Source organism: Copadichromis virginalis, linkage group LG12, assembly GCF_057382275.1.
Source record: "Copadichromis virginalis isolate Kocher_CV1m ecotype Utaka linkage group LG12, C_Virginalis_male_GT1.1, whole genome shotgun sequence".
Lineage (NCBI taxonomy): Eukaryota > Metazoa > Chordata > Actinopteri > Cichliformes > Cichlidae > Copadichromis > Copadichromis virginalis.
The window spans coordinates 22,845,509-22,872,721 of NC_140629.1; the positions used below are offsets into that span (position 1 = coordinate 22,845,509).

The following is a 27,213-nucleotide window of genomic DNA, read 5'->3' on the forward strand; positions in this document are numbered from 1 at the left end:
ATTGGAAGTAAAATAATTTTGGCGATACTTGGAGTCGTGTATGATGAAACAGCAGTTCGTTGGGTGTTTAAACAAATATCAGTGCTTTTTTTTTTTTTTTTTTAGCTCACGCTAAGTAAGAAAACTGAGAGAAACGCATACTCCTCTGTTCCAGCAGTTCAACGTGTGATTTCAAGACGCTGGTCATATTTAAAATTGTCTGTGAAGGCAGCAATCCTCGTTGTCTCCAGGCCGAACTGCGCATGTCAAAATATCAGTAATTCGTTACCTTTTATGCTCCTAATGTAGGCTCTAAAATATCCCGGCCGTACGTGGCGCCTTAGCGACAAGCAGGAAATAATAAGCAGTACAGCAAAATACATAAAACAAAAAAAAAGTTAATTGAAAATATTAAAATATCGCCAGTGTCACTGATATATGTTGTGGTAACAATGCATGGTTCATATGTTCAGTGTTATTTTTTAATTGTCTGAATTAGTCATTAATAATTTTAAAGCGTTTATTAATATTATTATTATTATTGTAAATTTCCAGGTAAGTTTTGCAAAATTCATATATATAAAATGCACAAAAGGCTGCAATTAAAACGGTTCTAGTTAGAAATGTTCTTTTGAACCTCTTCTTTGTGGTTTCAAGCTCATGCGTATTGACATCGTTACAAATGTCCATTATTCAGCATTAAGCCGGGCATGCTGAATGTAGCCTACTGTTTGTTTGTTTTATGTATCTTTATTCAATGGAAAGTAAGATGTTTGAATTACACAGATACATTAACCATTACATAGCCACTGACAGGGCAGTAATTCATTTTTACTCATGTAGACCTTCTGAGGTTTAAATTGACCATCAGAATGAGGAAGAAAGGTGGTTTAAGTGATTTTAAACGTGGCATGGTTGTTGGTGGCAGAGAGGCTGGTCTGAGTATTTCAGAACCTGCTGGGATTTTCCCCACACAACGTTATGGCATGGGCATGTGTGACTGCCAGTGGAAGTGGGTCACTAGTGGTTGCTATCGATGTGACTGCTGATAGAAGCAGCAGGATGCATTCTTAAGGGTACAGAGGTGTACACTCCGCTCTGATTCAGCCAAATATTGAAAACTGATCAGACAGCACTGGAAAATGCAAGTAGATATGACATGGCCCAATCCATACTGATAAAGGAACCAAATTTTTTGTGAAGGGAAAGAAATCACCTGACAGACCAGCTTTTCAGTTATTACAAACAAAACTGAGGGCAAAGAGAGACCCACAAGCAGTAACTGAAGGCGTCTGCAGTTATGGCCTAGCAGAGCATAGGGAACACAGGATTTGATGACGTTGACGTGTATGGGTTCCACACTTCGGTCACCAACTGCGAATGATTTTAATCCAAGTATTAAAAATGATCCATATTTGTTAGAGCCTCTAAAAATCAGTAAACCTTGTATTAAAGCTGAAAGTCTGGAGTTCAGTCATTCTTATAGTGTATTTAAATCAATCAAATTATGGACCTAACTGTATTTGTAATATGCCATCTGCCGCTCTAGATTTGCCTCAGCTCACAATTTATAACCATAAACTAATGCCTGCTGCATGTGTGGTCTGTGTTCATCTGTACGACTGCAGTAAAGAAAGACTGAAAGCTCCTGGTCCCCAATATTTACTAGCATGTCAAATCTTTGTTATTGGTTTTAAACTTCAGCTGTTGTTAATATTACCAGCGTGACAAAAATAGTTATAATCAACAATCAGATATGAAAAGGTTACTGATGAAATCTCCTTAAAATCATCTGTAATCTGAGAAGAGGAATGAACACAATGCCACATTAAAATTTAAACATTTATTGTTCATTCATGTTACAAGGAAAAAAAACCCCACTAGTATCTTTACTAAAATATATTAATAGATCTGAGCTTATAAAGACATTTCATACAGAGGAAAGAACAGAACCTGTAAGACCCTATAAGAAAAGGCTCCCAGAGGCAGCAAGGACTTCAACACCTTGATATCATACAACTACTAAAACCTAAATCTGCATATTCAGCCTGAAAGAAGCATTTGATAATTAAGGACACCTACAGCCAGTATGTGTGTGCAAGCACTACAGCATCTATTTGACATAATATCCAGGTTCTCTGCTAGTAAAGGGGTATTTAAAGAGATGAGTGTAGCTATAAATACTTTGCACACTCCTATACAGACTGTATGTCTCTACAGGTATCATTCAGTGCACTGGTACATCACTATTCAAGGCCTCTGAGACAAATCTTGTATTCTTGAGAAAGAAAGCAGTTTTACACAGGACATGAATGGCATCCATCGTCAAGGCGAAGCTTGGAGGTATGTTAAATTTGTGAAACGTGGATGCAAGCGATTCCCCCAGTTTTCGTTAAAACCCACCACACCACAAATATCATACAGTGTACGCTGAGAAAACTGATGTGCTCTGTGACAAACATCCAAAACAGCGAAAAAAAAAATAACCCCAAAACAGAAAAGAAGATGATCAAATCTAACAATCCTACAAGTTCAAGATATGCTGTCGATTTGGGGTCAGTGATGAGGTTTGCATTTTAAAAAGCAGGAGTAGTGTTTAATGGTTTAAAATTATATAGAGAAGAAAAAAAATACTTCAAATACAACCAAAACTTTATTATTTACCTTTTGTTCTCGATGCCTAACAATAACATGAAAATAAAATAATAATAAAAAAAACCAACAGACATCAAGCATCAAACATCAGGCTTCTGGTCCATTTTGGCAAAAAAAGGAAAGACAAATAAAAGCAGGACACAGAGACAATAGAAGCAGGATTAGAGGATTGTCAGCATGCAACTTAAAGGAAGTGCAGGTTCACAAAAAGGCTGTCTTCCTCCTCTTCAGTCCAACCATCCTGTTAGTGCTTCTCATTCTTCTGCTCAGGCATTTATTTAAACTGCACCAAAGAGGGGGAAAAAAAAGTTGATATTCAGAAAAAAGCCACATTTTCATTTTCTAAATCCAGCAACACCAAGTGGATCACATTTGATGAGTGAGATTTTGAGCCCACTACATTCAATTAGATTTTTTTCCTGAAAAAGCTGATGTACATCAGATAATATACCGATCAGACACATTCCTACTGAGAGCAATGATCTGCAAAAAAAAGAAAAAAGAAATTAAAACTCACACTGTATGCAAATTGATTTTTGGGTGGGATGTTGGGTTTCTGGGCCAGCGGAGGTTTCTTCATGAGACTGGGCTTTAAGGGTTTTGGTGACATGGTGACAGGATTGACCAGCGAGGAGGTTTCACCGTTCCCCTCGGCAAGCTGGTCCAGAGGAACTCCGGCTATCTCGTAGTGCTTCTTCCTGAGCTCGCCCAAGCGCAGACGCTCATTGTCTAGCATGCTCTCCAATTCTAACACTTTCACCTGAGGAGAGGGGGGGGGAGGGAAAAAAATTAAGTGAGGTATTTGTTCCTGCATCCACCACATTAGACCAGCAGAATTACATAAGCTGTACAGCAAAATACAGATTGAATCTCACTAAACTCGATATGAACAATTCACAGAAATGTGTTGAATGTGAGATTTCCACAGCCTCACAGTAAATATCAGGCAGGCATGCTTCAGTATGCCCCATGACTAACCTGTGACTCCATTTCTTCTTTTTTCAGCTTAATTAGCGACAACCCAGAGAAGTCCATTGTATCTGCAAATAAAAGGTGGGTGAAAGAGCCATATTAGATGCTCATCAGAGTTCATGACGGTCGGTTGCACACATCAGACTCCACTCACCTTTGTCCTCCAGGTGCTCCTGGCCCGTCTTTGTCGAGGCCACCACGTTAGCTGCCATTTCGTTCACGTGGCGAGAAGCGTGCTGGAGTTTTGTCAGCTTCTTGCTGTGGCGATCTGCCTTAACCTGAGAGCACCGGAGAGTGTGGTATGAGACAAGATTACACTATTCAAACTCTAAAGCCACAAAAGTCAGTATTTTTAATCCATCCATTTTCTAACACTTATCAGGGTGCAGGTTGTGCCATCTACACCTGCCACCTCCAACAGCTTCTCGAGAGGGACACCACGGTGTTCCCAAACCAGCTGAGATGCGCAATCTTTCCATTACTAAAAATAAATAAAATTAACTTCCCCGCCCAGGACAGGTTTACTTTTACCATTTCCCCATGCTGGAGTCAGGCCTGGGGTAGGGCACTATGGTCCACCCTTAGCCCACAGGGCCCACCTTTCCAACACCTGTAGGAGGTGCTGCTACATCTCCTGAGAGGAACTTTTTGATTTTAGAAAGAAGAACCCAGGCCTGCAATAAAATAATCTGCCAGATTCATTATGTTTAACGTAAATTAGCCCCAGTTCTAGCAACTGTTCAATGTGTGGTCCTTCATTTAAAGTCAATAAGGCCCTCTAAAGCCACCGAAGGAATAAACAGGAAGTAAAGTCTAGTCTAAATTCCGTTTTATGCAGTAATATTATTAATGTAACATTTTTTAATAATTTTGGGGGCTTTTTTGGCTTCATTTCATAAGGTCAGTAGAGACTGTCAGAAAAGCAGAGGGAGAGAGCGAGAGGGGAAGACATGCGGCAAAGGGCCGCGGGTCAGATTCGAGCCTGGGCTGGCCACTCTTAGTAGGATGAACAGGCGATCATATGCCACATGGCTTAGCTAAACCGGGGCCCTAATAGAAAATCTTTAACCTTTGTGTGTACATCTTACCTTTGAAGCCGCCACCAGCTGCGCCGTGCTTGCAGCAATCTCATGAGAGCAGACGATCAACTCCTCATATTTTCCCGTGTGCAGAACCACCTTATCAGCAGACTCTCTGTGAGAAATCGGGCAAACACACGACATTAATGCTTCAGCCTATGACAGGCTACACTTCCTGTTAAAAGGTCGTAAATGGATACTCAGAACAGCTGTGGATGCAGTTCCTGTTGCTCAAATGGTGCAGACCACAAGCTTCAAATAAGAATCATCATTCATTTCAGATGCAAAGAAATTCAATGAGAACTTACACCATCTCCGTGGCTCCCCATCCCACCGCCTTGGCAGCAGAAATGAGTCCCTCTGTCCAGCGAGAGTTTTTGGCATAGAACTCCCTAATGGTGGCTGCGCCCTTTACAAGAAAAACACCAGCACAGTTAGCCGATATTTCTGAATGGAACAGAGCGGCCCACTCTGATTTCAGAAACACAAAACAAGCTGCCACTTTTGGATTCAAAGCGAGAACAGTGTGACTCACCCGCCCACCCTCGACAATCTCCTTCTGCAAGTCGGTGGATGCTATGACCAGCATGCGGATGGCCTGGGGGAGATGGAGGAGGATAAAAGCACAGAATAAGACTAAAGAAAGCTAAAGGTTTAGTTGACTGGATTATTCAAAAAACAGAAGTGTAGTACATATGCTAATGAAAGAAATTAAAGTACAGTACCTTCATCAGGTCTGTGCAGCTGAAGAGGATCCTGTAAGTGCGGGGTGGGAGGTACAGAGAGTTAAATTGCTTTGGTCTTTAATAAACATGGTGATACTAATAAGAATAAAAATATGATCTGAAGAAATCTTCTTATAAGATTGTGTTTAATGAAGAAAAAAACAAAAAAACAAGAACAGGATAAACAAACCTTTCATTGACTTCCAGTTTAACTCCTGTGGTGTCTTTTCGTGCCTGACTCATCATTTCCTAAATGTACAGGGGAAAAAAAGGTAATCTCTTAAAATTAATACACTGCAGAGTACAAGTCTGTTCTTCACAGATAACATTAACATCTTCAAGTTAGAGTACTTACGTCGATCCTGCGGACTGCCTCCTCAATAGCTGCAGATGTTGCAGCCATCTCCTTGTCGACCAGGTCTCCCAGCTCCTCCTGACGAACGTCCAAGCCCTTTGGCCGCAGCTCCTGGATGGTACAAGCGGAAGTGTTTGGCAAAAAGTCAATAAGACCAGAAATAATATTTTGTTTAAACCTACACAGGTAAAAACTGGAGCCTGAAGTAGAGCTCAGTGGTAACGTGTATGGTTGGTTACATTGCTAATAAGGAGTATAATTCAATAACTGACTCTTTAAGGCTCCTGTTTCCAAAGAAGCCAGGTGAAAACTGAAAGGATTACCACGTCTAAATAAACCCCCAAAGTATTATGTATTATATGATTATACTGCAGACTGGACTTAAATAATCAAAAAAATGTTTAAAATCTTTCAGATTGAGGAGCAGGCTGGTTGACATTCTTGTGGAAGTCTGTTTTTTAGATTGTTAAATAGTTCATGTGTCAGTAATCCACCTGAGTTTTCTACATTCACGCTGCCTTTAAACTCTGATTGCTGACCTACATCCTTACCACTTCCTGTTTTTAACCTCAAACATGAAGATGGATCATTTAACATTTAACAGTGTAAACATTGTAAAGTGGCCTCATCCTCTGGCTTATAGGAATGATGCGGTATGATAGCAGACTGACATGATGTACAATATTAGGAGTAATATTTTTCTAAATGTAATAAGATAATTACATTTAGAGTTTTTGGCATAGAATATAATTACATTTATATTTATTATAAAATGCAGTAATATTTTTCTAAATGTCCGCAGTTTTACCCACAAGCAGCTTCCCCAGTATGGCAGCTTCACATGCTGTTCATATCTCAGATGGTGAACCAAAAGGCTCTTCAGGCTCAGTTAAATAGTTCCTGAATGCTTTGGAGTACATGCTTCCCATTAAATATATGTTTTCCCTCACCTGACCCAGGTGTAGGATCTTCTGTATGATTATGCGAATGGTGGCTGGGTCTGCCTTCTGTAGCGTGGCCTTGGACTTCATCTCCCCCAAGAACAGCAGACTCTGAGTGCCACAGCTTCGGCAGTTCTCCGTCAGTTCTGCGGGGCGTCGAAGATTAATCATCAGTCATACTTCTGCATCATTTATGCACCGAGTAACTAAATTCTAACATGTACTTAAAGACTAAAGGCTTGCATATCAGCATATGGTGTGGACAATAAACACATTTTTTTTTAAAGTACAAAGTTAAGAAAATAGCCAAGAAAATATTCCTTACTGTCGGCATGGTCAGTGGGTGCCATGTGTGCAGTAGCGCTGCCGTTAACAATTGTGTCCGCGGTCAAGTGAGAGAACTGGGTCAGAGATCTCAGCAGCGTGCCAGCATCTGGTTACAAGATCAGACAGTGAGAGGGCAGCAGGCCATATCAACGAGGATTACCGAGCAGCCACGAGGTCAGCGGGACCGAGCCGAAGCGGAGAGAACTCACCGCTCATGTTTCTCAGATAATCTGCATGGCCCTTTTTCACTTTGTCGATGGAGCCAAGTGCAGCCTCCGCCCGACTTATGAGGTAATCTGTTTGGAGGACAGCAAAAGATTAGAGGCCGCTCAATCTCTGCAACAGACATCAATATTTATGCATGTGGTCAGCAAGCTAGGGACACGCTCTGCCATTTAAATTTTTGAGCACAGGAATCGAACCTGGAGAGCTGGTGCAGCGTATATGGAGGGGATCATCCAGCTTGGCAATAGCATCTTGGATGATGGTCTCAGCTTCTGTTATAGTTCCCTGCAGCAGGGCAAACTGCTCCTCCAGAAGCTTCTGCTTCATCTTCTCCTCCTGACTTGTCTACATTTATACACACACAGGTTTACATACAGGTTTATGGCACTATTAAAATATACAAATATATACAAAGCATGCTGTTGGAGAGCTAGATGTAAATGTCTGTGTACAGCCACAGTGTTTTAGTTACTTTCAAAAATAGTTCAAAAAGGCAGCAGATGTCATCTTTATTACATCAGGATTTCTTTATATTCACATTTAGTTTAGCATCTTTTTCATTGCTTTAACTTTGTGTTGACTTTATCGCACATTTACTTTACTCACGATGTCTGGTCCAATTATTGTCTCTCTGCTGTAATTTATCTTCTGAGCATCAGCCTATAGCTCGCCTGTCAACATACTTTTGCTTAGATTTTAGAGACTTTGAAGTAAGAACGTTTTTGTGATATTCATACTCTTGTTACATCTAAGGACTAGAGACCAGGTGGCAATCTCTGCTCACAATGGAAAAATAAATATTCCCAAACTGTCTGAGGAGTGGTTGTTGGAGGTTTCTGGCTATTGCTAGGTGAATTTAGTCTGTCGCATTGCTGCTTTAATGTGGTTGCCACTGTTGCAGCAGTAATAGGGAAAAAGCAAAAACCTTTACTGCGGTAGAATGAGATAATTAGATGGTCAAACTTTTATCCAACAGCTTATAAGGCATGATGTGTTAAAAATTTGTAACTGTATAGAAAACAAAGGGTATTTGGAAACCTCAGATCTCCAGGTGTGCAGGTGTAAATGTAACCATATAGTACAAATACAATGGACTGACTGCTGCATTTCTGGGACATTTATTTATGATCCGGGTTGCTTTGGCAAACAGGTTTAAAATAGCACTCTGCAGAGACCGCTGAGCTTGGCTCTTGTGTCCTGACTGACCTTCTCCTTCAGTTTTCCCTGCAGCTCTCCCAGCTCCCTGCTGGTCTTATCTCGCTCCTGCTGAAGCGACGACTGCTGCAGCTGCGCAGTCTGCCGCAGTGATGACAGCTCAGCCTCCTTCTCGCTCACAGACCGCATCAGACGCTCCTTCTCCGTCTGCAGAGCTGTCATCGAGCTGTTAATTTGCTCCGACGTCTGGCAAAAGAGAGAGCAGTGAGCGGAGCCTGGACAGGCAGATGGCTGCAAATGTCGGAGGAAAAGTCCAGGCGGTAACGTGCAGCATGCCTAAACTGACGACTAAATCGAGATGAGTTAGCTAGACGCCATGAAGGTTACCCCATGCTCACCTCCTCGCTGCTCTGCAGGGTCGCCTTGATACGGGTCACTTCTGCCATCTTCTCCTCCAGCTCTCTTTTCACCCTCTCCACCTCAAACCTCTGCTCTTCCATCTACAGTGATGGAAAACAGCATTAATCTTCTATACACGTAACTTGGACCAACCTTTGTGTCTCTTTTCTGCACTGGGGGAGATTTCATTTTAGGCCTGCTTCCAGAACAGAATGACCGTGCATTAGAAGTTAGTGAAGGTTATTTCTGCCTGTACGACTTACTGGGGCTCGCCCCCAAAAAAACAGAACCGATTCTAAGGGTCATCTAACCACATCTTTATTGATATATATACTGAGGTGTTAAAACTCCTCAACATGGGAGGTCATCTTTATGGGGAAAAGAGCAAAAACTCCATCAACCTTCATGTCAGATTCCTGCTTTATTCGATCCATCTCGAAGGTCAGCTGCTGTTTGGTTCTCTCTACTTCCTCCTGGGTCTGCTGGGTTACTGACAGCATCTTCACAGTGTCTGCACTCTGTCAGCACATTAACACACTTGATGTTACAACCCACAGCCAGATGCTGACATCTAATTTAAAGCCAACACCTCTGGACTGGTCTGCGGTCTGTGTATACCTTCCGAAGCAGCTCAGCATGGCTGCTCACCAGCTCTGTGTGCTTCTCCTTCAGCTTATTGTACCGCTGTTCAGTGGCTTGTGCCCTTTCTGCACAGACAAGACCAAGGAGAAAGATTTTTTATTTATTTATTTTTTACATTTTCGTTGATGATAACAGTCTGTAAGTCTGTAAGAGTATTAACTGTGACTCTTACTTTCAGCCTCGATGAAGGTGGTCTGTAAGCTCTCGTGTTCAGTGTTGCGGCGGCGGGTCGCTTCGAGCTCCATGCGCAGCTGTTCATTTTCCACAAGGGCTCGTTGTTTCTGCGCACGCTGTTCTTCCAGCTCTGCCTCCAAACTGTTGATCTGGGATTTGAGCTGCGTGATGTAACGCTGAGCCTACAGGAGGAAAAAGAGACATGAGCATGTTTATATAAAAAGTTTGGGCCAGCTAATCTCCTCTTCCAGACATTTTGCATGAAAGCTGAAGTTGTGTCTGCAATGTCAGTCATCTCATTCAGAAGCTACTTGCCACATTCTACATGTCAGAAGTATTCACATCCTCCCAACACATGACCCAGATTCTTTTGCACGGAGCTAACCAAGCCCTGCACTGTCAAATGCAGACACACACACACACAAAACTGTCTAAGTCCATGCAACAGGCCATTCACTCTCAACAGCTCTTACCTCGGCTTTCACCCTCTCCAGCTCTGCTCTCAACAGCTCGAGTTCCCGCTTAAGGGTCTCAATCTGGAGGTCCCTGCCGGAGAGAAAAGAGTCCCATTCAAAGAAACTCCCGACACCATTGAAACAATGAAGGCTCGCAGTTAAAAACAGGCTAGCTCACCTGTCGTCAAAGCCTCCATTTGGAGGTCCGAAGGTTTGATCAAATATGTCCACTTGCTGAAAGCGGGAATCAGTAAATGTAACAGACAGCTCACACAGCAGTATGGTAACACCTGAGTACTTGAGTGGGTGTAGCATGCCGTACCTGCGGCTGAGCCTGTACGCTGGAGGTCGTGACGCTGGAGGTCGTGACGTTGTCGACCTCGATGAGCGGCTCCGGCTCGTCATCGTCGTCATCCTGCATCTCCGGTTCATCCTCATTGGGGATGACCACCACTGGCTTCACGTGTTTCGCCAGTGAGGCTGCATGCAGGAAGTTAGGCGGGGACTAAGAAGAGAAGACATTAAATTTTATGTACAGATTTCTGCAAATTTCAGACCGCAGATGTCAGTAGGGGGTCTGTGATAAAGATGTTGACGCCCCAAAATGGAGGCGGTCACTATCATCATCCTGCCTCCCTTCTTCCCCCTGTGTTCTTACTTCAGGCAGCTTGGGGATCTGGATGAGTCTCTTGAAGTAGATCATCTCTTTGGCTCTATTGAAGAAGTTCTTAAGCCTGGAGGACAAAAGAAAAACAAGCTTAACTTTAATATTCACCTCATATTTATGCACAATAATGTAGCACAAAGACAAACTTAGACATGTGCTACACATACTCTGCAGGCTCCATTCTCTTCTTACATTCGATCACTTTGTGCTTTATAAATAGATTTGATTTTGTGACTTTGTTACTCGACTGTGACAATGAGTGACGAATAAACCCCGGAGCTCCCTCTGAACCTTATGGCTACTGAACATAACATAAATGCATTTGTGTCACCACCTGACACAACAAAGGGCGGGGGGGGGGGGGGGGGGGGAAGGGATGCATTTGCATTAGTTCCAAGAGCTGCGGGGACTGGGAGCGGCAAGATTAAGTTGCAAAGCTTCCACAGGTATTAAAAACTTTTAATGCAGTCACCCTTCTTTACTCATAGCCACCTACTTGTGGAACTGGTCGTGGAAACGATCACGATGTCCTTGCAAAGTATCAGCAGGGAGACCTAAAATTGATGAAATGGTCCAAGCATTTAAATCATTAAAGTCACAGAACATTAAATGACATTTGATTAATGAATAATAATCATCTTTACAGGCGTGCAGCTTGAACAGCAACTTGACGGCAAAGTGGTAGAGGTGACTGCAGTCCTGGATGACCTGGATCAGCGGAGCCAGGCGACACTGGCTTGATGTGAGAGTCGTCATGGCGAGGGACGAGTTAAGCTGTCGGAGCACTGAAAGGAAAAAAAAAAAGAAAAAAAAAAGAGAGAGAGCATTTGCTACTTAATTAGTTGGCTGCATTTTATTTTGAAAATTTCTGAGTTGAATATTTTTCTTGATATGACAACCACATTGCAAAATTCTGTTTACAGTCTGATACGTGTTGCTGGACCTCCGCCCTGCAGGGACTGGGAGGATCATAGCATTACTGCTAAACTGGAGGAAGTTGCTTAATGTCTTCTAATTGCAAGCATTTCCTCACAAGTAAAAAACAAAACAAAAAAAACAAAAAAACAATGACGAGTCAAAACTGAGCCAAGAGTAACTGAAGCCACTTCATGAAGAAAACAAACTGCAGTCTGTGAAAACAGATAGACTGAGAGCTGCTGACAGTCCTGTTTTGAAAGGCTCTTAGCTTTTGTGCATTAATAGATAATGTCAGCAGGCAGCAGCTCTCAACCTCGACTCAGGTTACGCCTCCTTGGAAGGACAGAGGGGAGGAAAGGTGGGATGAGTTTTTGTTTTCACCTGTCTCGGCCAGCCGCAGCTCTGCGTCCATGTAATCAAACACTTCCACAGAGAGCTGGAAGCTGCAGGAGAGAAGTTGATACCTTTGTTAGACTGAGAAGGACACGCACTCAAACTATGACCCTGCGAAATGACACAGCAACTGGGCCTGTCTGTTTATTTTATTAACAAATGCAGCTGACAGCAGTATAAGACTGAGGAAGACAGGGATTTAAGGCTACACAGGCACTTAAAGCTCCATTAAATATTATGAAACTCACACATTATTAATGTCTGTTCCTGCAGCGCGCTCCAGCTCTTCATCTGTGATCTCCAGGTTTGCTGGGATATCGCCATGCTACAATGAGGTGCAGCTTCATGAGATTTGTAATGCAAATGTGGTTGAGTTATCCATTCACATAAAGTGCATGTAAAACATGAGTGACGGTGCATTTACCTTCGTATGAAACTTCAGTTTTGTGCAGAGCAGCTTCGAGTAGAGAGTCACCAGCTGTCCGTATCTGTCATGGAGGTTGCCCTGAAAACCCCAAGGAGTGAGAAGAGCATGGGTTAAATGGGCAAGAGGCATTTTCGAGTTAATTCATCATTAAAAGAGCCAAATGTTGACTGAACAATGTAGCAGCTAAAAAAATATTCATTTCTGGATTTGACTGGGAAACAAAGGCTCAACCAACAACAGAGAGAGGCCAGTGCTTTTGTTTCACTTTATTAATCCCTAAATTATGTAAGAAGGAACTAAGGAAATTAGCCACCTGTAGCGATGACCAGCTGGCTAAAATGGTGGACGCTGGTACAGAAGAAAGCGAAAGTGAAACAAGCGATGGCTGTTTAATGATGAAAGAGCTTCAGGGTGTCAAACTGTTCAAAAGCAGATTTCAGGTGGCATCATTTCTACCAGACAGAGCAATTTTTAGATGCTCTCAGCACAAGGGCTTGCCACAGCGGGTCACTCTGCCTGCATTAATTTGGCATTTCTTACTTATGCCCCATAAGTAAAAATCACGATTTGTTTCTCCTCCCTGGACTGAATCAGTTTTTTTTTTACCTTGTTAGGTGAATGTGTAAACCACTACACTATTTAACAACACTAGAAGAGCAAGTTTAAAAGGAAAAACAAAACCCCCCCAAAAAAAACAACAACAACAAAACTCTATAAAATTGCCTTTATAAAATTATGATTAGTTTCTGAACTATAATAAGATCCAAGGACTCACCCATATTTCCCCAATTTCAACCATGGAGCTGTAATGTCTCGTGCAGTCTTGTAGAACCTGTGAAGACAACAGGCTGAATGAGTAAAAACTCAAACTTTGAATAATTTGTACGACAAAATATTCAAACAGTCACAGGTTTTAAAATTTTGCCTTAATTGCACTCCAGCGTCTGGCGCTTTAGGTAGTAATAGAAATGCAGGAGGGTACTTGGTGCCTTACATTGCGGTGCCCGTCTCGCAGGATTTTGTGCAGCACATGGCAGAACTTCCAGCAAAGGATGGAGCTGCTGGGAAAAGTGAAGCCCAGAGCGTAGGACCAGAAGGTGAAGGCTCCCTTCTCCCTGTGAGTGCCCAATATGATTCCTGTTGTCCTTCATTAAGGAAGCAAAAACCATCACAGCACTGTGCATTTTATAATCCATTTCTTTCTTTCTGGTAAGCACTAAAGACACAACGATGAGCAAATTCAACTTGAGTCAGATCACATCATGCATCTCTCCCCTCATGTTCCTGCAGCATATTTAAACTCTGTTTCTGTGGCCTTGTTTTGCTTCCAATAACATGGTTTCCAGCTTTATGATAGATCTGAATCAGCTCTATCTGGGATCATTACTCACTAATGGATAGCCACAAAAAGTCTGTCTGTGCCGGTTATGCTCAACACGAGCTCAGCTCTCGACACGATGACTAAAACATGTAATGAAAAACAAAGCTGGAACAATCATAGAAATATCGCAGCCTTTTCCTGACCTTCCTGCTGTTCAGGGGTTCCAGCCTGCTACTTGACCAGAAGTGTGACCAGATCATAAAAGTGACATGCTCTCTCATATTCTTTGGAGTGTTTGCTTAATCAGGTGGCGTTTAACGCTTCCGTTTTCCATCAATGTCCCTTTTTATTTTAAGTGAGGACTATTTTTTAAAAAAAAAAAAAATTTGTTTAGAGGTGGCAACTACCATGTCAAGCCTGTGTGCAAGTCATTTTGCTGAGATTTATTATTGAGGATACGTCGAGCATGTTTCTCTTTCACAGGTATCTCAGTGGAATTGATGGCTTTGCTGATGCTGCTGAGCTGAAAGAGAAGCAGAGAGAGGTTGTTAGAGCCTGAACGTCTTGATTCTCCACCCACACAAACATCACTTCCATTTGCAGGACTTACAATAGACATAACAAACATAATGCATTGCACCTTAACTGGGAAGCAAAACAAATGATAACCAGTTGTACGACATTGACTGGAGTCAAAGGAACAGTGACTGCACTGTGTACACAGTAATGTACTGATGGATTTCTGGCTGTCCTCTTTTGATTAGACTAATTTCAACCCATCCCGCTGATTACAGTGAACTAAATTTAGCTCACAATTGGACAAAGGTCATCATAAAAGTGCATCAGTGTGACTGCACCTCATGAACTTTCCCTTCGCTTTTAGTGTGATCTCATCTCTAGTAAGATAATCCACGTTTAATGTTTCTGTGCCACCCAAGTGAGACAACAAAACCACTTAACTTTATTACTGCTTTTCTGTGGGAACTGCGATCAGAAGAGACCAACCCCACATGGAAAGATAATGTCTGCCATTACCCCGCTGATGAGGCGCGTCAGAGTCGGAGTGTCATCAGATTTACGGGACACAAAGCGAGCTGATCTACAACCTGCTCGGCAGGTAAAGCGAGCACCGCTGACAAAGGAGCAGGAAGGGAAACACGGAAACACACACGGGGATCAATCTCCTCCTGGGGATTTACGCATTTTAAATCAATCACAGGGAGAACACACAACCACTCAGTGCCATCATCATCACCTCTATGTCTCGACAGTGGTTTCTGGATCATTTTCATAGTTTTTGTGATAAAAATATTTCTCAATAGTCTTCATTTAAACATATTCTTATGCATTTTATTTTATTTTTCAGAATCCCATCTGGAAATAAATTTGCTCTCTCAAAGTGACATTTATTATGATCAAAGCCCTATTAAACAATTTCTTTAACATGAGAGCCCAATCAAGAAAAAGACAGAGCTGCGTGCATAAGTTTACTTTTTCCCCTCCCCCCCCCACAGTGTGAGACAACGTGTGCCCAGCTGCTGTTTCATGGCACATTGCCACTCACATAAAAGCGTTTTTCCCCACGCTATCCAGTTACTGAAATCAGCACAGAAAGCAGTGGTCAAGGCTTTGCAAAAGAACAAGTTATGTAAACAAAACAGGTACAAGCCCAGCCTGGATGAAACTCAATGTTGTGAACTATATGATTTCCAGAAAAACTTTTGTAAAAACAAACAAACAAAACAAACAAAAACTGCAATCTGAATAGACGTTACAAATAGACGTTACCTGCCCCTCCCTTCCTTCCCTCCCCATCTCCAGCTGCCTCCCTCTTCCCGCTCCTCCACAACCACCCACACATGCAGGGCCTTGGAGTGGGGATATGTCACCAGGGTGCAGAGGAGGCTACCCCCCGTCCCCCCCGTCCCCTTCTGGCTGCCTCTGCCTCAATTTTATCCCACAACTTAGACATTCACATTATTCACACTCTCATTACACATACATATAGGATCTTGGGGGTGGGCACCATCACGGAGTCCAAATTACCATCAGGGTGTACACCTCACCCCTGACGTCGTTGCCCACCTCTCAATTTTAAATACACTTAGTCATTGAGGGCTAGCAGGAGGGACTATGCGCTTACCTGCTGCTCCTTGGCAGGTAGCTCCATGCCCTCCTGGGTTTTAATTGCACCTTAGAACACACATGCATCAACACTACAATGAGCGGGTGGAGGGAGGTTTGGAGTCTTCTCCCACCCCCATTCTCTGCGGCCTGCTGGAGCGGGAGGGCTAGTAGGAGGAGTTGGCCGTCCGACTGCGGTCTGGAGTGTGGGGCCTCCCTGCTGCTGCGGAGTCGGGGTGGTCTGCCTCTCCCCACCGCAGGGAAAAGGGTAACACCACCTGGGTCTGGGTGCAATTCCCCCCTCCAGGGGCAAGGGTACCTAGACCCGGTTTGTAGAGTACGCTTGGGGAGTGTGATCGTGTGTACAGCGTCTCTTTATGTCTGTCTCCACGTTGGTTGAGTGTGGAGTGAGTGCATATGAGAGCATGAGGGTGGGAATGGATGTTTGTGTCTGTGTGTGTCTGTATGTCTGTGTCTATATGTCAGGTTGGGTATCAGACGCCACCTCTCTGGGGACACCTCAGGCCCTCCAAGGTTTGGAGGCCTATCTCCACCCACCACCACTTCCCCTGCCGGTGGCGGACTCCCTCAGGTGTCGGTGGTTCTTTGTGTCTGGGGGTGGGCGTCCGGGTACACACCGGCTCACTCCTTGGCGGCCGCTTGTCGGGGCCTGGGGCCTGGGGCTCGCTCGGGCCCCTTTGGAGGTGGGGTGCCCCCGGCCTCTCGGCCTGGGGCTCGGTCACTCAGGCACAGCTGGGGGCCGGCGGAGCTCACGGGCGCGTCACTGCAACTCCCCCTGACTTCTGCTCCGCGGCTGCTGGGCGAGCCCTCATCTGGGACTCTCCTCAGCTCTTACTGGAACAGTGGCGCGGCTGCCCCTCTGCTGGTCTTCCTTGGTCTCTTGTGTTCTGGGGGCCTCTGGATGTCTGGAGTTTTGATCTCCTCCATACCCGCTTCACACCCTGGAGGACGGGGCTGTGGCCCCCCCACACTCCCTAGCAGATCATTACATGGAGAAACCTTTGGAATGCAAGCATGCTGATCCACACAGGTATGCACACATGGGTATTCACAGACGCGGACTAAAGCTTTCTTGGCTGCTGCCTCAAAGCACACTGTGCGCTGTCCATCTTGCGTGCTGCACAATATCGTTTATTATTTAGTAAATATTGATATCTATGACTAGCTAGTTTATTGTGATGGTGCTTTGTTTTCTCTATTATTATGTTGCTCTTTGTTGTTTGCTGTCTCCTCTGTTTGTTTGTTTTTTTGTTTGTTTGTTTTTTTTCTCCATACAGGTGACCCAGGAGTTCTTTTTTTTTTTCTCTCTCTTCCCCCCCTTCTCACCATCTCTTCTCCCCTTTGGTTTTCTTTCTTTCTCTCCCCCTCTTTCTCTCATTCATTCCCCCTGTCCTATTTATTAAAAAAAAAAAAAAAAAAAAAAAAAAATGACAAAGGATGAACTGAAGCTCTGCCATCACGTAATGTCGCATACTGCTGTTTCTGATGTCATTTAAAAAAAAAAAAAAAAACAACAAAAAAAACAAAACAAAAAAAACCAAATGTGTCTGTAGGTAGAGCACGAAAATGCTGTACAGCAGAGCCATGTAGAAGTAACATCTCTGATAAAAATCACTGCTGACCATCGCGTTTCCTTTCGGGAACATGAAAGATTGAAATCACTCATAATGACTGCATCGTGATCAAAGCAGAGTCTAGACAGCACAATTACGCTGGACCACTGTGATCCCAGTCATCGCTAAATTTAGGCTGAGAGGTGGGATATGCATGTGAGAATCACAGTAGGAATGGGGGGGGGGGGGGGGGGGGGGGAGGACAGGACACAAACATTAATTTCCAGACTAGTGTCCCACTGACGTTTCGCAATCAACCAGACCTTCTTGTTTCTGTCAGAACATGCAAGCTCGCAGCAGGTTAGTGAAGTGGAGCAAACTGGAAAAACACACAATAGCTGTGAGGAATTTAAGATCTGGGAGGTAATTTGGACAAACATAAAAGAGCACAAATATAATGCAAAGGGACATCATCTTGTTTACTTGATTGGCCTGTTCAGTACCGTCGATTCCTCCTGTGCATTTCTGTCTCTCTCTTTTTTTTTTTTAACTTTTTAAATGCAGGTTTTTAATTTAATCACTGAGAGAATAATTTACGCACTCACAGATGTCAGCAACTTCCTGGATGGTGACAGCAGAAACTTAATATGGACATGAGGTAATGTAACAAGTGGATAAACTTGCCTATGAAAAAACAAAAGCCTGACCACAACATAGAGTGTAAACCCAGGACAGTGGTGCGAAGGTCCTGGGTTCAAGGTCCAGTTTGAGGCCTTTCTGTGTTGAGTTTGTTTCCCCCACAGCCTAGAAACATGCTCGGTGTTAGGTTTACTGGTGATTCTAACCATCCATAGATCTGGACGGTTGTATGTGTAAGTTCTGAAACAGATTTGCAACCCGTCCAGGGTGTACCCTACATCGTGCTCTGCATCGACTCCAGCCCCACTGCAACCCTTGAATGGATAACCAGAGGAAAATAGATGCATGGATGAAGTGAAAATGAGCGTTAAAGCAACAATGTCCACTGCAGCTGCTATCTGTACTTTTCTTACTGCATTTTTCCTGGTGAACTGTGCATGCCCCTCTATTCTCTGCTCTGGCCCACTTGCCAACCAATCAGCATTCGACCAACACGCAGCATCATCCACATCAAGCAAGTTGCAGTTGGGTTTTTGGATAACTGCCTGTTTGCAATGGTTGAAAACTGCTCTTAATAGTCAAATACTGCAACACTGCAAACTGACTACTTCATTACCGTAAACTAAGCTTTGGGAAGCAGCTGTAATCTTTGCCAGATCAAGCATGTTCATCCATCTGCTGTTCTAACCCAGGAGGAAATAAGGAAGCAGCCGAAGGTAACGTTACCCTTCAGCTTTACTGATATCATTACGGAACCAGCTAGCAGCTACAACTAATAAAAGATCATGTTAGTGTTACGAGTCCTGTCTATAATGTACGTCAGTACGTCAGGCTGAAGGACATCACGTCTGACACTGTGGTCAGCAGCACAGGAGCACCACAGGGAACTGTGCTGTCCCCTCTTCTCTTCACCCTGTACACCTCTGACTTCTGCTACAACTCTGAATTATGCCACATTCAGAAGTTTGCAGACGACACAGCCATCATGGGGTATATCTGGGATGATCAGGAAGAGGAGTACAGAAGTCTGGTGAGGAACTTTGTCGCATGGAGTCACACAAACCACCTGCAACTCAACACCTCAAAGACTAAGGAACTGGTTGTGGACTTCGGGAGGTCCAGAGCAGGTCCACTGCCGGTTCAGATAGAGGGGGAGGAGGTGGAGGTGGTCAACAAGTACAAGTACCTCGGGCTGTGGGTGGACAATAAACTGGACTGGTCATGCAACACAGAGCACCTGTATAAAAAAGCCCAAAGCCGACTGTACTTCCTCAGGAGGCTGAGGTCTTTTAACATCTGCAGGAAGCTCCTGAGGATGTTTTACCAGTCGGTGGTTGCTGGAGTACTTTTCTATGCTGTGGTGTGCTGGGGGAGCAGCACAGCAAAGAAGGACTCATCCAGGCTGGAGAAACTGATCAGGAAGGCTAGCTCTGTGGTCGGCATGAAGCTGGACACTCTGGTGACAGTGGCAGAGAAAAGGACATTAAAGAAACTGATGGACATTATGGACAATGCCAGACATCCTCTGCACACGGCCATTAACAACCAGAAGAGTCTGTTCAGTGACAGGTTGCTTCTCCCCAAGACAAGAACTAACAGACTTAAAAACTCCTTTGTCCCACACGCCATCAGACTGTTTAACTCCTCTCTGGAGGGGAGAGGGAGGGGAAACAGGAGGACAAAGGAGGGGGGAACAACTAAGCTGTAGTGCCTCTTCACCTCACTGTACAATACCTTGTGCAATACTTTTTGTAAATAGTCAACAGTGCAATAGACTCAATACTTGAAATGTGCAATTCACTTGTATTTTTATTCCTATTTATTCTATTTATCCCCTTTGTATATTTCATTTATATTTGTCTGTGTGTGTGTGTGTGTGTGTGTGTGTGTATATATATATATATATATAACAATTCTGTAACTGTAACTTCGGTCGTTGCTGTGCTTTTTTTTGGAAATCGAATTTCCCAGAGGAACCCACCCGAGGGATTAATAAAGTTCTATCTTATCTTATCTTAATGGTATAATAGAAGGTGTTAATTTAACAAAAATTATTTCTCTATATAAACTTTCTAAAACTGCATCAACCAGCAGTCTAAATTACCAACGTGAAGTCTGTTGGATCAGGAATGAAAATATTAAGCCCAGTCACCGAACACAGGACAACCTGCTTTGTTTTTTTGAATACCACACACTCTCTGTCAATCAACTTTAAAAACCTACTTAATTGTTTTGTCTTCATGAAAATAGTACCAAGTATTTTCCTGAGTATTTGTATGAAGCTTGAAATTCTAGCATTGTCACTGGTCCCCATCACATCACAGCTGTTGAATCCAACCACATTTGTATGATTTAGGAGGTCTGCTTTAGAACGAGTGCACTGTACAAGAGAAAAATCGGACACGCAGCTCAATCACACCCTCCCTTTTATCACAAATTACCTCTCCTGATAGAAAAGCTTTTTAAAAACACAAACATGTGACCAGAATATACAGTGGAAGCTTAAAATAAAAGCCTTGATAAGACCCCGGTTGTCTAAAACACTGACCGGGGAAGTCCACACCACAGAAAGGTTTATGTTTTAAACCATAATCACGTATCAGTGGCAGCTCTGCTTTATCCAACAAAACATTATGAAAGCTCCTTTAATCTGAAGGTTGCCACCACGCTGATCCATGCACACAAGCTACAGAAGAAGCATGGTCACACACAGGAGAGCACAGAGGGGCTACTGTGGGTGAAGACTGAGGTTCAGAGTTAGAGAAGGGGTGTAGCGCTTAACAGGAGACCCTCCCTTCCCACAAGCTTCTGACGCAAATTAACCGCGAGTCCCTCGTTTTCACAGTGCGAGTGTGGCTGTCTGTGCGACAATGAGGGGCTTGTTGGAGGAGGAAGGCCGTCAGCTGGGGTAGAAGATTGGGTTGGATGGGGGCCGCGCTCTGGCACACAGAGCCTGGCACAGAGGCCTCAACAGATGGCTGCTGAGCAGCGAGGCTGCAGGGAGACTCTCATAGTACATTCAGAAAGGCTGACTGTCAGAAAACAGCGAGACAGCCAACAGGACAAGCTCATGCTTTATACAGTTTAAAAAAAAAAATGATAAAAGTACATTATATGTGTTACAAGCAAAAAGATTAATTGCACTAAAATGGAAAAAAAAAAAAACAAGGGAACCGAGTATCACACAGTGGATAAAACAAATGATGGTGGCTTTGCCATTGGAGCGGATAACATGTATACTGAAAAGGAAATTGGATGTTTTTGAGAAGGTGTGGAGACCATTTGTGAATTTTGTAGAAGGATTTGTATTATCTGAGGAGGACGAGGACTGAGGGCAATGACATTTGATTTGGGATAATGACAAATTTAGGCCTTTAATGGAGTGATAAATCTGACGACTTTTGTTTTCTTTTTGCTGTCTGAGAGGAGTGTATGTTCATGTAGTATTTAGAATGTTGGACTGTTTGCAAGTCATTAAAATGTAAAAAATAATAAAGATATTGTTGGGGGAAAAAAAAAAGTACATTATATGATTTACAGCCACAATCTTTACTGCAGCACTTTCTAAGCTGTAACGGGTTAGCACCAGTATACACACACTCTTAAATGCCTTAGGCAAGGAACAGGTGCTGGTTTGGCCCACAGGGGTCAAACTAGCAACCATTCACAAACAAATAACAGTTACGTTAATTTATTTTTCAATATTTGCCTGCTTACTTGTTGGGTCTGCACAAATCCAAAAAATTAATGAGATCAAATATCACAATGCAAACTTAAAAATTAAAAAAAATCAGATAACCCTTTAATAAAAACAGCATCAGGTAATTTCTGCTAATCTATTAATCAGCTGCAGCTCTTGTTAGTCAGCCTCTACCCACAGCACTAGGTCTCACTATCTAGCCTCACATCAGCCTACACCAAACGCTCCTACACAGCGATACCATTTGCCTATGGCACGGTAAAGTCAGATGAAATCCAAACTTTCTACTAACACAGCCATTCAGTCCGAGAGCTTCAAACATGCCGGCACCGTTTCCTGGAGGCTGGTTCAGATGTGGTTAAACCCTCTGACCAGCACAGAGGAGAAGTGAGAGAAAGAAAAAGCCTGGACTAATCCCTGAGGCCTGCCATACGGTCTGCTGCCAGCTAGCATTACTACACAGTGCACACCCCAAGCACGTAGCTTTAATGCCTTCAACCTCCTTACGTCTGAGCTTACCTGGTCGTCTCTGGCTTTCAGCAGCATGTCCATGTGCTTGGACATTGTGGTTTAGATGAGAGTGCGTGAAGTTAACAAAGTCAAATGACACCAGAACTGTTTCACACTGGACTCAACGCCCCAAGGCACGAGCACTTATTGCTGGTTCTTATCAGCTTAATTCAACAGAGTGCTGCTGAGGCTCTGGCTGACAAGGTCAAGCGCAGACATGAACACAGCTCACGTCTCTTAGCTGAGGTTACCTGCAGGTAGAGTTAATGGTAACAAATCACATGACTGGCATACCAAAAAGTGAAACCAGGGTCAAAAATCAACCATAGAAATGGAGAATCAAAGATTTCAGTGATTTTAAATATCCTCTCAGATCAAATGGCCTTTTTCATTTGGTGTTTTATTAACATCTTTTGTTGTTATCTTGTTTTATGACTGACTCATTCTGCTTCTCCCACATCAACACAGGCAATAAACCTAACAGTACTCCACATCATGTGTCTTATTTTGTCCTAACAGAAACGATGTACAGGGAGCAAAAGAAACACCACATCTAAAACAACCTCCCAACCCAAAAGCAAAAAAGTTCATTTGACTTTCATCCAAATTATAATCCCTCAGATCTGGTTTATAATCCACTATTAATGCATGAAAGTGGGAAATAAATGGTGGTGTTATTACCAAATATAACTGTACCATCGGTCATGGAATCGCCCACCCAAACAGCAGCATCAGTACGTGGTCTCCAAGGGTGCCAAAGCCACTCTTTGAGCTACCTCCTGCAAGCAACCCCACCCACCTACTCTTCAAATCCTCAGTTTCAGAGGTGCAGCCAATCAGAAGACAAGCCTTAAAGGAAGTAGGGAGAGAGCTTAGGAGGATGAGGTAAGGAGCAGCACTCCATTCGATGTGGAGGAAATGAGTCTGAAATCCTCACACTCTTTAGAGGAAGCTCATTTCCACCATTTCTATCTGCACTCTCCTTAGTCACTACGCAGAGCTCGTGGCCATAATTGAAGCTTGAAACGATAAAGCAACAGTGTTGCTCGTCTTTCTCTTCACTACAGACCCAGCGCAGCACCAGTCACCCTCATCCTTCTTTCCTTCCTCACGACGACAACTCCAAGATACTTAAACTCTTCTGCCTAGAGAAGAAACTCATTTCCAACCTGGAGTGGGCAAGGCACCCATTTAAAGCTAGGAACCACGACCTCAGAAATCCAGGTGCCAACTTTAACCCCAGCATTTCACACTGGATGCAAGCAGTAGGTCATCGGTCAATGAAGTCAACAGAACCGCATAATCTGCAAACAGCACAGAGGACATACTGAGACCACCGAACCCGCCTGAAGCCCCACAGCTGCGCCTAGAAATTCTGTCTAAGAGAATTATGAAGCAAATTGGTGACAAAGCGGCAGGCCTGGATAACACCTACCATAGGAATGAGTCAGAGTTGTACACCTCCACGGGGAGGCTGAGGAATGTGAGCCCCAAACAGAATGAAGGTCGACTTTAATGAATCTATCACCACAATGTCCTTCAATAAGTTTACAAGCTGGAGCAAACATGAATAGTAACAGCTACAAGGAAAACAAAAAGCCAACAAGGCTCATATTTAGTTACCTTTAACAGGACTGGATGAAGTACATGCATTAAAAAGGTATGATGACAGTGTAGATGAATGAACTTTGAGTGAACACAAGGGAAGAGTAGCTGCAGATATGGAGATCACTGGGTCATGACTCAGTTTTATATCTAACTGAATTATCTTTATTGCATTAAAATAGCAACAAAACATATGCTGTTCGCTGAGCTGTTAGCTCGTGACTCACATGCCGTTTATTAATATTAGTAGCTGTGGAACATAAATATAATGAAACCATGGCTCAAACATCTCAGCACCAAACCATGACAGCAGGATTACCACTGGCCTGTTATGAGTGAAAATATAAGGATGTCACAGGCAAACACGGCTTGTTATGTAAATATAAAGAATGTGCACATTCTGTATCAAAGTCACTTCTTGTAATAGATTTTGCGCACAGACCAACAAGGCTGGAACTACTAAGAACCTAAAAAACCCAAACTCTAATAACATGCAGTGACCTGTGGAGTAAAGTGGCTAAACAGTTAACCAGAAACCTTTTCATTCTCTCTACTCCCACTGAGTAGCTGAATTTGCCCTTTCCTACTCCCATCCCCCCCTTACCTCTGCCTCTCATGGGTGCTTACTCAGGCAACAGAGTGCAAACAGTACAGTGCGCACAAAAACACACAAGCTGCTGTGCGAGACGGTTCACCTTGGTACCGAGGTCGACGTGAAAAGGCAAAACAGGAGGAAAGAGAGAGAGAGTGGAAGTAAAAAAATAATAAAAAGCAGCACCAGAGTAGCTTCAGTCTCTCAGCTCTCCCTACTACATGCAGCAGCCTCTTTAATATAACAGGATTAAATTAAGAGAACACATTTTAGCAACACTATGCAACATTTAAAGCAACAGTCTGTATAAATTGTATGCAATTAGCACACTATTTGAGACAGGAGTCCAGATTCCTCATTCTGCCAGGACTTCATTTGCATTTTGACCGGGTACAGTTGTCAATGCAGCTCGACTGCTGCTTGAATTTTATTTATTTGTTTAACCTTTGTTTCACTAGGAAAATATAACTCTGGAGATTTAAAAGTAAAAATCTCTCACAAGAGTGGCCAAGCCAAGACAAACAGCAGTACAATCAGCAGAGCACACACTGAGGAAGAAGTACACAAAACTACACTAAAACACAGCTGGTGAAAAAAAAACAATAAAATAAAGAATTTATAAACATCAGCGGCAATAAAGTCAGTCATCAATAAAAGTCATTGGCTTATACCTCATTTCTGATATGAGACAAGCTTTAAAGTTGTAATAAATCTTCGTGCACCAGCATGTGTAAGCATTGTGAAGATGTGCATGTAAATATCACCATCACTATAATCCAGCAAAGACAAAGGTTAAGGCAATAAAAAGAACAGAATGGACTTAATGGTGAAGTAAAAGGTTTCTCACTAGTTACTGAATGTGAGGCGTAAAAGAGAGAGTGTCAATTATAATCTTAAGTACTTTTATTGAGATACTAACTCATTCTAAGAGCCCTGAACTGCATGATCCCACCAAAGACTGTTTATACATTAAATAAATAACAGTGGCCCTAGACACGATCCCTGTGGCACTCCTCTATTCATATTAAGTACCCTGGAAATGACTCCTACCTCCACACTCTGAATCCATCCAGCAGCTTTTCTTTCTGAGGACCCCCCACTGAAGTATTTGCTTTAGGAGTTTATGATCCACTGTGCCAAATCCCTTGACTAGACCTGATTATGCTGAGAATTTGAGCAGCTCCCTGAAACCCATATTTTACGTGCAATGTATCGTTTGACACAAAGGAACATAAACTACAAGTCTGACAACAATGCCTAGTTTTGAAAGCAAAGCCACACCTGCTTCTTGTCATTTGCTGAGCGACAGTAGTCTTGAGAACCTGAGCTCCACCTCGCTACACGTGCGTCAAAAGCAAATAAAACACCGAGTAAAACACACGCCCAGCGGAGGAAACGCTCCACTCAGTTCAGATAAATTAGGGCTGTAAGCCTGACCGGCCGGACAGCTGTTTGTTTAGTTACTCAACTCGCTTCGGCTCTGGTGTATCTGTGTTCTCCACCTGAAAATGTAGCCATAGCGTCTCCGGGGCTTTAGCCAATAACACGAATGCACAACATGAATCCACCAGTGCCCGGGTTAGCTCTTCGCCATGTATGGAACAGTGCAGTGGAGTAAGGAGCAGAAACCACAAAGCACCTGTTGTGTGAGGAATGAGGGCAGCCTTCATTTCTTCACTGCACACATTCAAAAGAAACTGAGGTGATGTTTTAGGATAGTTTGTCAAAGTTAAGGGTCTATTTTTCATGTTTTCAAAAAACAAAACACAACAACCAACAAAGAAACGAAACGTGAAGGTGGTTTAGGAAAAAAAACGGGGAGAGAGATGCCTATACTAGGGGAAAAGGTGGTCAAACCGGAAGGACTAGATGAGCATGATACCGGGATACCAATGGAATGACTTCAGTGCGCAATGGCAAAGCACTTTCAGCATTGTGTTTAAAACAGTCCAAATTTACAACGCTATGCCAAAGAGTTTGTACTTATGGTCGGCTTAATGTTCCAGTATAGGCCATACAGTCAGTCAGACACACACACACACACACACACACACACACACAGGGGGCATCCCGCGTGGGATCTTTCAGTGGCCACTGGTAAAGCTGCGACGCCTTCTGGGCAGTTAATTCACTCATTAAGCATTTAATTTGGGGACAGGGATTGTGGCCTATCCAGTAGATATTCACTCATCCTCTGAAGCCACCGAAGGCCTGAATAAAACCCAGGTTTACCGTCCGTCCCACAGCGGGCATTAACCCGTCGTTTCCTGCATATTTACCTGCTGCTTGTCAAAATGATCCCTCTCCGCGCCGAGCCTGACCTCAGTCCGCTTGGATTTCACCCGTGTGGGTACATGACCTAAGCTGCTCATCCTCTAGATTTCACTTCTTTAATTTTTTACGATGATGGCTTTATTAACAAACAGTCACTCCCCCTCTTTACGCAAAAAAAAAAAAAAATCACCAAAAACGTCCGAATGAAAGCGAGGTTCAGCAGCGGTCTCTTCTTCTATGTAGACTGCTGGCTGTGAGCGGGGGTGCCACGGTCATCTCCAGACTGCCGCTTCATTACTCTGATGCATCACGGCTGAAGGAGGAAACGCTAATGCGAGAAAATGCGGTGAGTTTGCCTCGCGTTACGTGGACGGATCCTCCCCCTA

At 43.3% G+C, this 27,213-nt stretch overlaps 1 protein-coding gene across 2 annotated transcripts; it reads right to left on the reverse strand.

Annotated features, from left to right (window-relative positions):
• Positions 1-1,807: 1,807 nt before the first annotated feature.
• hip1rb (huntingtin interacting protein 1 related b) lies at positions 1,808-26,987 on the reverse strand. Of its 2 annotated transcripts, none has more exons than XM_085475491.1 (32): positions 26,833-26,987; positions 14,269-14,332; positions 13,483-13,625; positions 13,264-13,320; positions 12,486-12,566; positions 12,310-12,386; positions 12,050-12,111; positions 11,395-11,535; positions 11,247-11,304; positions 10,742-10,817; positions 10,406-10,588; positions 10,262-10,317; positions 10,102-10,174; positions 9,627-9,810; positions 9,431-9,519; positions 9,214-9,330; positions 8,812-8,913; positions 8,465-8,659; positions 7,456-7,603; positions 7,243-7,329; positions 7,032-7,139; positions 6,716-6,852; positions 5,766-5,876; positions 5,601-5,659; positions 5,411-5,441; positions 5,221-5,283; positions 4,994-5,094; positions 4,695-4,800; positions 3,761-3,884; positions 3,613-3,674; positions 3,152-3,394; positions 1,808-2,917 (listed from the first exon to the last, which is right to left on the reverse strand). In XM_085475491.1, exons 1-32 carry the CDS (start codon positions 26,923-26,925, stop codon positions 2,909-2,911), a joined length of 3,240 nt encoding a protein of 1,079 aa, XP_085331617.1. In that variant the 5' UTR covers positions 26,926-26,987; the 3' UTR covers positions 1,808-2,908. The 2 variants fall into 2 exon arrangements, with proteins under 2 accessions (XP_085331617.1, XP_085331618.1); XM_085475492.1 differs by lacking the exon at positions 26,833-26,987 and adding an exon at positions 22,366-22,454.
• Between the last annotated feature and the right edge of the window lie 226 nt (positions 26,988-27,213).